Source organism: Phalaenopsis equestris, unplaced genomic scaffold (genome assembly GCF_001263595.1).
Source record: "Phalaenopsis equestris unplaced genomic scaffold, ASM126359v1 Scaffold000209, whole genome shotgun sequence".
In the NCBI taxonomy this organism is placed as follows: domain Eukaryota; kingdom Viridiplantae; phylum Streptophyta; class Magnoliopsida; order Asparagales; family Orchidaceae; genus Phalaenopsis; species Phalaenopsis equestris.
In genome coordinates, this window is record NW_018164651.1 from 280,371 (window position 1) to 293,713 (window position 13,343).

Here is a 13,343-nt window from a genome sequence, read left to right on the forward strand (position 1 = left end):
TGACTCGGGCTAGAACTAAAATTTGTGAAAGTTAAGAGGAAAGAATAATTGCAAGTCTTCCAACTGTATTTAATTAAATCGTGATTTTAGGCAAAACGGAGGAGAAACGGGATTAAAGATCCTGAAGTTGTAATTGTTGCTGTTCTGCAGGATTTATGTTAAATCCTGCTACCAACCGGTATCTGAATTATACTTGTTATTTAGATGCATTGCTTATAAAATTTTTATGCTAGCAATGTTTGGATATTTTGGCTGGTTAACACCTGTAATTATAGCTGATGTTAGCTGTTTGGCTGATTAAGATAAAAAACTGGAAAAATCATAATCACCATTGATCATTTAGATAACTTCAAACAGTTTAAATAAGGCAATTTTACGCCAAAGAATTGGATTTGATAAATTAAACTGTTGTTTAAATGATATTATCATTTAAATAACATTACTATCCACATGACATTAAACCAAACAATTAAGTTGATATTTTGTTCCTCAGCTTCATTGGCAAGATGGGATCCACTTCCAGGCGTTCTAAGTGTTCTAAGAGAAGTGATGAAGCGAGTATAAGTAGTTTAGAATCAGATGAATACAGTGAAAATGAAATTGGATCTGATAAAGATTCAGAGATGGAGATGGAGCTAACTTTGGATCAGTCCGAGCAAGATGAAAAAGACGATAGTGGAATGGACTCCGAAGCTGAGGACGATGAAGAGAACAATGTGGTATGTTTGCAGTGTTTTCATCCTTGTTTTAATTTTTTCTTTTCGCAGCTTGGCATTTCACTTTTTATCATGGTATAGGAGGAAGGAGAAGACAATGAAAGAAGTGCTGTGCAAAGGGATGCAGAAATGGAAGTGCTCGAGATAGAGTATCAAGCTCTGCGCAGCAAGGAACAGTAAGACTTAATCTTTGTAAAGCAATTACTATATCTATTATATAGTTTTATTTGCACAATGAAAGAAATTATTTGAAACTGATCAAGTGTTCTTTGTTCATTCAATGATTAGTATCTGTTTTTGATATGATGTTCTTTTCATTATTGCTCTTAGTACAAAAATATTATTTTTTATTTTTTATAGGTTACTATTGAACATTTCATGTTGTTAATAAGGGTCTTATTCCAGATGATAGAACAATTGAGTGCTTAATGCTTGCTTAATGAATTCCATTATAGAACACGAGGTAATGTGGGTGCAAACTGGTGACCATTACTATTTGCACGAATTTAATGTCAGATATTTTTTAATAAATATTTTTCTACCTCATTCAGTTACCATTTGATTGCTGAATTTGCAATAAATAGATGATGCATTTTTCTACTTTTATTACATGTAAGGGAGCAATTATTATACCCACTTATTTTATGCTTATTTAGCTCATTAATCATGGTTACTGGCCATAATATTTGAACAAAGTGGTTTTCTTAACCATGTTTTTAACAAGCAACTGTCACTCTTAATGGGAAACCAGACAAGTGTGAAGTTGATGTGGTCCTTATGGTAGTTTGGTAGGACTATGAAGGGATTGAACAATAAAATATAAATTTTATAGTCAGGGGGAGTAATAATTATTGATGATTTTGTTGGTAACAATGTAACTAATTTGTTTCAATGAGAAGCTGCATCAAACAAAATAAGGGGATAAAATTAATGTGAAAGGATTTTCTAATCAAAGTGAGACCAAAGTTAATATGATTAGAAATTGTGTACAAAACTTTCAAATTTTATTATCTTATTTATTTTAACAATCACCAGGAATAATTGGAGGAGGAATTTTATAGTCGAAGTCATATAGTTTAGTTTTGGCCTAATGTTTTGATTCCGAGGGTGGCGATGATGATGATGATGATGATGCACCTGTCAAACATTTTGTTAGTATTATAGTTTATATCAAATATGGATGGTTGGTAAAGTTGTATATAAAGATAGTTCACGTGCATTATTGGCTCTTTTGGTAATGCTAATTATTAGTTTATGTTTCGAGCTCTAATTTGCATGCACTCAATTTGTTTTTAAGAAGAAGTAGTTGAAATTAGGAGTTTTGCAACGCTTCCAAGATGAAGAGATGGTGAAAGATTCTAATTTTGGTTTTCATGTGTGTGATCAACTTTTGATTTTGTTTTATTTTTCTATGTTTGTTGAATGACATCAAATCTTCCTTCCTTTCTAAGAAGGTACATTTCATTTTATAGTTTTTTCTTTTTATGAAAGATTGTTGGTTCTTTTGGCGTTGTTTGGTTGTTTCAACTAAAGTTTTATGCCTCATAACTATCATATGGTCTAAAATATTATTCAAATATTTATCGTTTTGTGTTTTGATTGCTTACACTTGTACCTGAAAATCTTGTTGTTCTTTTCTTTAGATATTAAATCACTTCTGTTTTATAAACACCAACTACTAATATTATTCTTTGGGTTACGTCAAATTAAATAACTATTAGAATATGGAATAAGAGTTCAACTTCTTCAAGCCATAGTGCATGTGTAACCTATTCAAGAAGATCTAAACTTCTCCAAGCCATAAGTGCCTCTAAGATTCCATAATTAAATCATTCGTCTCAAAATGATCCTCCTAGAAATGAGAGTTGGTGCATGAAAATGAAGACCTTATTAGTAATATTCATCAAATATGTTCCAAAGGAAATGAACTGTTTCAAAATTATTCACATCAATACACTTCCCAAAACCACAATTAGACACTCCCAATAAGATCATGAAATTACCTCCTACAAAATGATCTACCATAAGGCATCACCAGCAATTAACCAAATCAATTGGAGTATGCCATGGCCAATAGGGTCAAACCAAGTGCAGCATCATTTGATCATAATTTAATTATGTGAGTACTATCAGTAGCTGACAATTATAAAAGTCTAATAAAAATAAATATCACTCATGAAGTAAATGGCTTCTTTAAAAAATTTCTTTGGGAGATTAAAAAACCTACAAAAGTAAAACAAACACAAAAATTCCTCATTCAACATCAATAAATAAAGCACTTGAGTATTGATATGTCCTCTAGATTCTAACACACTATTAAATGGCATCCACAATCATCCAATCATTATGATAGAGCCATATCCTATGCAAGTCATGCCATCATAATGGTTTTTATAGCATTTCCTTGCATTGATAAAACTAGCCACCAATCATGATAGTCCTATCACCATGATAATCTTGTGATGGCTTTAACAGCATCCAATCACCTCTATAAACTATATAATGCCTTTCTAACACCCACAAATGTACTACCACTATGATTGTTAACTAAGATATGCCACATATAAATGCTTCAAGAGCATTGCCCATCATATGAAGATAAAGTGAAGTTTAACACTACATCAAGCAATACGAAGTAATTTGTGCCAAAGCCACAAAAGGCACTGCCATTCACATGCTTCTATTGTTCTTACAATTAACACATATGAGAGCTAACATTAGTGCCCTCCGTATCAGATTATTACACTCATACCCAAAAAGTATTACATATTAAACCCCCTTTAGCTCTCTGGAGGGTAATCATGTTTGCATTATTCTTTTACAAAATAATAAAATTGTTTAATTTGGTTAGCCCTTGTTTGTTTTCCCCTCTCTAGGGGTCTTCCATGTAAAAATAATTGATTCTTGTACTATATGTGCATAGCCCTAACGCTCGCCCATTGAGAAATTTTTCATTTTTCATCACTATTTTGTCATGTTTCTGCAGTGTTATTAAAGCAAAACCATACTAGTTGTGCTTCAACATGAACACGCGTCAAATTTGAAATTTCTGATGAAACACTAATCATTACACTCATACCAAAACGCAACTCATTGTGTAACAGCTCAGTTTCACTTTAACTGATAATAAAGCGGTCTTACAGTGTAAGCGCACTGATAAACTGTAAGCTATGAATGTCATAAAATTCTACAGACTGACAGAGGTTTATCAAGCACTCAACAACAATAATACAAATACGTATAACCAGCCTTGATCTTTAAATCGGTTGAATATGAATTAACTGTTATAAGGGTCTATGTAAACTCCTCACTCCCTCACTCCCCAACCATCAAAATCAAAGCTCCGAATCATACCTAAATCTCCGCCACGTTTGGCGCAATGAGAATGCCGGGCGGCGACATCCTCAAACAGAGACCTGCCGGCAGCGACCTCCTCCCTCAACTCCCTGAGCTGCTCAGCCGCCTTCGCCTTGGTAGTGATGCTGATAAGTCGTCCCTCAGGATCCTTCCATGAGCTCTTCCTCCGCGATTCCTCGTGCTTCAGCAGTATGTGCGAAGCCCTAATTCGTTCATTTCCAGCAGCAGAGACCGCCGCCGCCGTATTCCTCTCCCTTTTTCTCTTTCCGTTTTCCATTCTCCGCTCCGTCACCTCCCCTTCCGGCATGTGAGGCCGATTTTGGTGAAGATGCTTGCTGTCCTTCTCAATCTCCGTCGGAAGGTTTCTCGTGCTTTGGTCTGCGACCTCTCGACATCCACTCATGGACTCTGAACCAAATATCGGCTGATGAATTAAAACTATTAATTAAAAAAAATAAAAAAATTATATTAAATTCTTTTTAAATAAACACTTTAATATAAACTATAAGATTTAAATCTCGTCCCTATTCTTAACATTCAACAGCTGCATCACTAGAGCTATCAAAATAGACCATTGTTCGCGAATAACTCGTGTTGGGCTCGTTAAGCATAAGAGCAATTTTTTTGAGTTCGATGTACAAACAAGCTAAACAAGAACAACGATATTTGTTAACAAGTCGAACATGTATCTAAATTTCCCCGCTCTGATTAATAACACCTTATTTTGACAAATGTAATGTATTTTTAATATTCTTTTATATTTAAGTGAGCCAAGTAGGTTGAATTATTGTTGCATGTCAGATTTGGCTCAAACATTCTTAAAATTTTGATAATAATATGATTAAATGAGGTCAAATCTATAAATTATAATTTAATCAAATATTAACATATGTAATTTATTTGTCTTTAAAGATAAAGTATAATTATTATATATAGCAGTCATGGAAAAAAAATGTAAAAATTAATAAACAAATATTCCATAAAAAACCACTAACATAGTGATTTGATTATACACCATCACATTCTTATGTGTTCACATATCTAACACCTAAAGTTTATTTATTTTTTCCCAATATATTACCATTACTTAAAATTTCAATATAACTCATTAAAATAATGCTAGATTTAAAATTTAAAACTATTAAATTAATAATGAATTTAGTTTTTTAAATATCACTTATTAAAATAATGGAGAATTCAATACATATTTACATATCTAACAACTAAAGTTTCATATTTACATACATAACACTCATATCTTTAATATCATGTTATAACAGAAAATTTACATACATACCAATAAATTCTTATGTATTTACACAAATAACACATAATGACATACGGTTTAATTTCTACACATCACCTTTTGCATGTGTCACTTTTAAGAAGTTAAAATGATGGTATTTTTATGTGATATAGTCATATGAAAGATTTGAGTGGTATAAAACTATAAATATAACAAGTAAAAAAACTAAGTGTTCAGTTCATTTCAAAATACTTTAATGGGTACGCGCAAGAAATAGGCCAATTCGTAGCTTTTTGTTCAATTTCTCGTGGAGTCAAATCCTCATCAGTACGGGTGAAGGGAATAGCTCCTTGACCCTTGATTTCCATATAAAGGACACGACGAGGAAAAAGACCCTCTCTCACCTCCATCCTGATTGATTGGATATCTTTCAGAAAGAAACGAATGAAGATGCGACGGTTTATTGCAGATAAGTAAATACAAAAGAATTTGGAGGCATATATGTAAATGACCCTACATTCTATAGATGCATGAAGCAAGTGCTCTTTAAAAACCTGGCAATGATGATAAAATTGATGGCAAAGATGACCACATAACAAAGCATTTATTAATCTCCTGCATGTCAGTTCCAACAAACCATAAAACTAATCAACAAAAGGGGTCATACATTCATCACCCAGCTGAAGGTAATCATATGAACAGAGATATATTTTACATAAAATTCCATTGGAGATCAAAATCAAAGGAAAATTCCTACTGGTAAAAGAAGAGCTAGCTAGGCACCTTAACTTCCATTGTTATTATTATCAGGCCTCCACAGACCCAATCCATTCCTCACTGGCATTCCTTGAGCCACAGGCCGCCACGGGGCATTATTAGGCTGCATTCCCCCAACCTGGGGCTGGATGGGCGTAGGAGGAGGAGGTATGAACTGCGGGGGCATCAGGTTCTGGTTTATTGCAAATGGGTGGGCATTTATAAGTTGCTGTTGATACACGTGCTGCGGAGGCGGCGGTAATGGCGGCATCGATCTCATATTTTGATTTGGATTCCACTCAGGAATATCATCTTCATCATTCCACGGCTCGACAGGAATCCCCAACTCGCTAATGATGTTCTCCCCCTGCCCATACTTTTGGATAAGTTCCCTCATGTGGTTGGACGAACAGGGCGGAGCCGTCGCTGTCGCCTTCGCCGCCAATGCGCCTGCACGATGGGAGCTTCGGCCGCGAGAAAAATCAAACTCGGGAAGATCATCATCCTCTCTCGCAATAGGCGGGCCGAAGCCGGGCGGAACATCGTCTTCATCATTGGGTAGAGGCATTGGATTCCGGCGGAATGAATGATTCATGCTTTCATGACGTTTTTTCGAACTCGAATGTTTCTTCGAGCTGCCATGACGGTGGTGGTGGGAAGATACTCTAGGTGATATGGTTGCATGGGGTCTTCTCCATACAACAATGCCGATGAGGCCATTGAGGACAGAGCTGATGCTGCCGAGGAGCTCCTTAGAGAGGTTGTGGGTAAGTATGGTGAGTATTTTTGGGTGGGAAGGGCAGAGGTAGAGCTCAACTCCTGGGACAGGCTCAGCAAATCCTACTCTCTCATCTGTGATGTAAGAGTGGATGGCCTGTAGTTGGAAGGAAGGAGAAGACATAAAATCAAATATTTAGCGATCATATATGGTATAAAAAAAGGAAGATTTACATGCATACCATTCAATTCGTATGCATTTACATATCCAACAGCTGTAAAAGATAAACTTTGTAAAAGAGAGTTGAAGCCAAACCTCGGAGAAATGTGCACGCCCACTCTCCAGAGAATCCTCCTTCCAGCTAAATTCGACCATCTGCATAAATAAGGAAATATGTATTATTTATATGTTTTTTTAGGAAATAATAGGCGAAAATTCATGCATTTTGGCAGTTAAATAGGAGCATTTTTGAGAATTAAGATATTATCATAAAACAACTACGTACAAATTTATGTTGAAAGTCATGATTTCAGATTTTATTTTTCCTCAAAATCAGTTAATGCACAAAAGGGACGTTCAGTTTTATTTTTAATTAAATGGATTTGTGTATGCGAGAAAAATAAATGATTTCCAAAAAATATTGACTTAATTTTATACAAAAAAAAACTACAATAATTTTTTATTTTAATTCCAATATTTTGGCATTAAAGATTTGAAAATATTTAAACAATTTTTTTATGAGATTGTCAACAAAATTTATACAATAAATAACTAAAATACAATCTGTTTCTCGAGTCTCGGTAATATACACATCAATAGGAAGCTCCCACTTGTTGGCGGCGTATACCCAGAAGTTATCGTACAGCTCAAACAGCTTTTACATTCGATATAATAGACCCATCCCCTATTCTCATTCCATTGCTTTAAAATTCGCGCTCGTATAACCCAGCTGCTCACTGACGTGTGCTTCCAACATACACTTTCACTTTTTTCATTCTATTTCCTTCAGCCCAGCTTGAGCAGCTTTTACATGGCCGCATTCCACACAGAGTGGCAGAATTTTATTTCAAAAGATAGCAAACAACATTGCTGCAATCGCTGCAGCATTCATTTACATCACTTCTTACATCAAGCAACCTAGCTCCAGAGATTCAACTTTACATTAACAATAAAATTGTTCATATTAAGGAGCATTTACATGCATACCACACAATTCTTACATATTTACATTTCTAACACCTAAACTTTTATATTTACATAGATAACCCAAATCTTTCACATCATATCAGAAATATCACTATCACTAGCTTTTTAAAAGTGAATACACCTTTTAATATGAATGTCAGGGTGTTATAAATGTAAATATAACACTTTAAATGTTACATATGTGAATGCATAAGAATTGTGTGGTATGCATGTAAATTTTCCTAAAATTCAATGTGGCTAAAATATATGGGTTATTGCCAGCAACCTGTAACAAGTGAGAGTAGCGGAGAGACCGCAGTCCCGCCGGCTGCAGGCCTCTGAAATGCAAATGCAGCACAGGAATATCATAACTCTTGTTACATTAAAAGAAGGCTCAGTGGCGACAATTAATCCATGCCAAAATAGTTAATTCTTGTTAAAGTTCCTAGTTCTGTCTGCTTTTCAAGAAAACTGGAAGAGAATGTAAATGCAATGAATATAAGAATTACATGGAAATCAGCATTCACCAATTTAGGGCTATTGGTTTCCTTGCCTTTGTGGTGCAAAGTAAACCAAAAGCAAGGATTTTTAAAACTTGGGAATCTAGTGAATGAAAAATGAATGCAATTTAACATTTTCATATATTTTGAATTCACTTTATAGTTCATAATTCATGTATTCCACATTCGTTAAATTTGACTGATTTTCAAATACACTACAAAGAACATTCCATCGCCCGCCCACCTATCACCGCAGCCGTCATTGCCAAACATGTTTGATATTGATTTCATTTTACTTCAAACTAGACACAAAAATATAAATTTCTGCATTTACTTCATGCCAAAGAAAATGAATAACAAGTATTTCAAAAAGTAAATGAGAGAGCATAGCTCCGAAAAAAATAAATGCACACATCAATAAAAGTAACGTCAAAAATTCAAATTCCAACCACTTGCAAATACGTATGTTCAAATAAATTAGTTATGACACAATCAACAACCTTAAGTTATATTCCAAAATGATTTCACATAAAAGCTCACACGCGCATCTGTAAACACTACATGCTACTGAGCAGATAGAAGTGCGTACATGCCAAAACACGTGTATAACGTACATAAGTTTAAAAATTCATATGAACATAAATCATAATCAACAAAATTTTCTCAATGAATACACTAAACTCTAGAACATTAAATGGTTTTGAATAGTGAGATAGATGTGCGGTAGAACTTTAGGAAGCTTGTATATGTTGTTTGGATCCATCTTTGGTTTTAATACTTTCTAGATGAAATGTTAACTTACCATAAAAACGATGATATTTTCTAGAAAAACAGTCAAATTGGGATTTCAATGCACCAAACTTTAAAATGGATTGGAATTAAAAATAGTAGATTTTTAAAAAAAGTACATTTAATGACTTTGAATGGTGAAACTGACGTGTAAAATAAAACATTTATTAGGCTTCCATGCATTTTTAAATCATCTTGATTTTTCTTACTTTCTCCATCAACAATTAAATTATTATAAAATTATCAAATTGAATCCACAAGAAATTTTGAAGTTACAGATAACAACCAACAGCATCATATATAGTTTGACGAATATAACAACTCCTCTAGTATACTTTACATTAAAGGGAGTTCCAGGCATGGTTTACATACTATTTGCCGCACATTCAAATAAACATAAGAAAAAAAAACAAAAACAAAAACAAAAGTGAAAGATTCTTCTCCTCATAGAAAGAAAAAAGTCCACTTGGATACTCCCATTTGAAGAAAAAAACATAAAAAACATTGCATGCATTTAAATCTTTTATATAAATAGCTTCAGGTCTATAATCAAAGTTATAAATTACGTGAAAAAGTCATAGCAATATAATTTCTACATTTTTTTTATAGACAATCAAAGAAACACAACCAAAGAATTGAGTAGTATGTATGTAAATTTCTATACATAGGAGAATGTACATACATGCCACAAAACTCCTATTAATTGGCATAGCCAACATTTTAATATTTAGATACCTAACACTCAAATCTTTGACATTTCTTCTGATTGAAATGCACCTATTAATGCATGAATTTTAACTTGTTATGACACTAAAGTGTTATACACAAAAATATCAAACTATAGGTGTTAGATGCGTAAATACATAGAAACTGTGTGACACAAAAGTATCAAAGTAGGGGAAAAAATTTTTACCGGACTCCGGACGTAGCTCTACAAGCGGACTCCGAGTAATATACCGCCACGTGTGCTATATCACGCCCATCAAAAAAATATTAAAATGAAACCACGAACTCCGCAATAACACCGAAATAATCTTTACTATTCCACTTCAATAACCCTTAAATAACACGACGGAGGTTATTTCGGGATAATTTCGGTTATTGAAGAGAAATTCATATATTCCGCTTCAATAATCCTGAAATCACCCAGAAAGAACCCCAAAATAACCTGTGGTGTTATTTTAGGGTTATTGAAGTGAAGCCGCAGATGTTATTTTAGAGTTATTTTTGGGTTATTTCGGGGTTATTAAAGTGAAATATATAAGTTTTTTTTCAATAACCCCAAAATAACCTCCACAGTTCCACTTCAATAACTCCAAAATAACCTCCCCGATTTAGCACACGTGACGGCATATTATGGAAGTCCGCATGCAGAGCTACGTCCGGAGTCCATACAGAATATTTTCCCAAAGCAAGGGGGGCCCTAGGGGATCCAGTGGCGTAACACTTTTCAAAGATTCAAAATTTTCATAATGTTTCTCTATCATGCATTGCAATCCATGCTTCATATGGACGAATCCTGAGCTGTTTTCCTGATAAGCATCAAGAAAAGCAGCAATCCAACGAGGCACAAAAACAAAATTATTTTCATCTAAAACAAAAAAAAATGCAAAAATAATATTCCAGCATATGGTGCAATATACCATAATTGTTCTGCTTCTGGAAAGAGGAAGCTCTTGCAGGAACTTCTCAAATGCATCTAATCTAACTCTTCCTTTCACCTCAAGCAAGCTAGGCCACTCTTTCATAGATGTTCTCTCGCCACTAAAAAACAATAAGTTAGAAAGTGACTTATTATGAATGTTCGCACCACAAAAAAAATAAAAATAAAATAAAAAAAAGTATTATATCAGTTCAAATGAATATCATTCTTCCAGTTAAGTTGCTTCAGGATACCATCTGAAAATGGCTAAAACCTTACAAACTCTGTAACTGAGAAATTTATCAAATTATATATACAGAAAAAATCAAATAAAAAGGAAGAAAAAATCATTCAAGATTTCTGTGAAATGCTCTATGAAGGTGGTCCTTCTCAATCACAGAGAACTCCCAATAATTATATAAACAAACAAAAAACAGTATAATTTGCGCAACATACAAGACCTCATTTTCGCCTTCTCCTCGACCTTGAAAACATCAACTCAACATCCCGATTTTTCAGGTCAGGCAACAATTTATTAGACATTAAAGAGAAGATAACCCTTGATTTTGCTCAACTCAGATCACAGAGCTAAATTACTCTCCTTAAGAAAATGAGTATGATATGAGGTCAAAGGGTTAGCCTCAAAAAGTTTTCTTTATGCTCTTATATGCTTTGCAAGTATATCATCAAATACCAGTGTCATCCTCAAGTGCCTACATGACTTTAGCTACAACTAGGGGGTGAACTACTGTTAAATTTTCTTTGAATAATTTGATGATGATATTTGCTGTTTTGAACTACTAGAAAGCTCCTTTAGGCAATGTCCCTTCCAAGAGAGATGATCATGTTCTTTCTTGTTGATAGGAGGATTCCCGGTGGTTACACTTGTAGGTACCTTATCTTACTATCAAATTCTTTTGATATTACTGATAGTGAAAACTTTCTTGGGCCTCTTTACTGCTTCTTATTCTCTGGAATATTTTTCATATCGTGTACTTATTTCACAATCACAATCAAGTCTCCTGCTTCCACCCTGTCACCAAATCCATTTGTGAAATTATTCTCGTTATAGAAGAAAGTCATGATTAACTTCTCTTGAACTTGAAGGATGTACATACAACTAGGGAATTGTCAACTTTCATAGGAAATCCTCCCAACCAAAATAAAATAAAATTTAAAATCCATTATTATTCACAATGCATGAATATGATAATTTTTCCTCTATGATGGTTTCATCCTTAACAATATAAGAAATATATATAATATGCTAAAAAAGGGGGGAAAAAGAAAATAATTAAATTCATGAAAAATGAGTTGTGAAAGTAGCTCATAAGATAAAAGAGCTCACAAAAAAAATTATGAAAATGAGCTCATAAGAAAAAAGTATAAAAAAGAGGGGAAGGGGAAAACATTGTAAGGCAAAGTAAGTTGTAAATGATAATTTAATTAAATCACTAAACTTAAAACCCAGAGGCTTCCATTTTAATCAAAAAATATTTAAATCCCAGAGCATCCATGAGCTCCTTTATCATTCAATGAAAGGCTTGCTGAAGATAAATTTGATCTTCAGCTCACCATCACGAAATTACCCATTATATGATAAAGTGCATAATATACAAAGAAATCTCAAAATTGAATTTTCTATCACTAATTTATTTCTCAACTTAGATATGATGTATCTTAATCTATTTGAGTTGGAATTTTGCCCTACAAAAGTTTCAATTATATATTTGTACTCAAAGGATAACCCTAAACCAGAGTTCATCATCTTAGTGAGTTGCTATCTATGTTGCACAAACACGAGGACACACACAATACAACACAACACATAATATGTCTATTATTGAAATTATAAGACATGAACACAATTATAAAAAAAAAATATCTATATATATAAGATAATAAATAAACAAAATATTAGGAATAATACAAAAGAAAAAAAATTAATAACATTTATCTTTAAAAATAATTGAAATGTATAAAAAAGAACATCTACTATTTTGTATTATATCAAGATTTAAGCCCTCTTAATCAATTATTCATTAAATAAAATAAAATGATCATTGACTTCTTCGGCATCGAATACTTATGTATTTACATATATAAGCCTAAATTACAGCTTCTTACGGGCGACCCCCAAACATTAATTTTCCCCCTTTTAAGCGCCGACAATAAGCCTAAATCTTGATTTTTATTTTATGCCACCCAAAACTTTCATATTACATCCAATATACCGTATTCCTCGTAGAAGTGAGGATCTAGCCTTAGGGGTCTTCCTGCGACTATCTTAGAACCTCAGAAGTGGTGTCCGTCTCGTTTTAGTTCGATCTATTTCCGTCATCTTTTGGAGTTTCGCGTGTGCGGTATCGACTTTTAACACTTAGAAGGAAGAAACCGACATGAGGAAACCCAAAATGGATTCCTATAGGACCTT

The 13,343-nt window shown here is 33.6% G+C and overlaps 4 protein-coding genes across 4 annotated transcripts in view; 2 read left to right on the plus strand and 2 right to left on the minus strand.

Annotated features, from left to right (window-relative positions):
• LOC110023063 (cationic amino acid transporter 9, chloroplastic) overlaps window positions 1-13,343 on the plus strand; it is an 84,939-nt gene that overhangs the window by 25,642 nt on the left and 45,954 nt on the right. The gene's annotated exons all lie outside the window — the stretch shown is intronic.
• On the plus strand, window positions 308-896 carry LOC110023075 (glutamic acid-rich protein-like). Its single transcript, XM_020722297.1, has 2 exons — window positions 308-719; window positions 798-896. Exons 1-2 carry the CDS (start codon window positions 507-509, stop codon window positions 894-896), a joined length of 312 nt encoding a protein of 103 aa, XP_020577956.1. The 5' UTR covers window positions 308-506.
• LOC110023076 (peptidyl-prolyl cis-trans isomerase Pin1-like) lies at window positions 4,024-4,476 on the minus strand. Its single transcript, XM_020722298.1, has one exon. It carries the CDS (start codon window positions 4,474-4,476, stop codon window positions 4,024-4,026), a length of 453 nt encoding a protein of 150 aa, XP_020577957.1.
• Window positions 6,104-13,343, minus strand: part of LOC110023077 — a 28,272-nt gene continuing 21,032 nt past the window's right edge. Inside the window, exons 4-6 of the mRNA XM_020722299.1 lie at window positions 10,911-11,031; window positions 7,109-7,168; window positions 6,104-6,949 (exon numbers count right to left, since the gene is read on the minus strand). Of these exons, the coding sequence (XP_020577958.1) occupies window positions 6,104-6,949; window positions 7,109-7,168; window positions 10,911-11,031 (1,027 nt within the window). The remainder of the gene's footprint in view (window positions 6,950-7,108; window positions 7,169-10,910; window positions 11,032-13,343) is intronic.

What these genes read in the sequence shown, in the direction of transcription:
- LOC110023075 (XM_020722297.1), top strand. Translation starts at nt 507, where the DNA reads ATGGGATCCACTTCCAGGCGTTCTAAGTGTTCTAAGAGAAGTGATGAA. An exon ending in ACGATGAAGAGAACAATGTG is followed by an intron (nt 720 to 797) that starts GTATGTTTGCAG and finishes ATCATGGTATAG; the next exon opens with GAGGAAGGAGAAGACAATGA.
- LOC110023076 (XM_020722298.1), bottom strand. Translation starts at nt 4,476, where the DNA reads ATGAGTGGATGTCGAGAGGTCGCAGACCAAAGCACGAGAAACCTTCCG.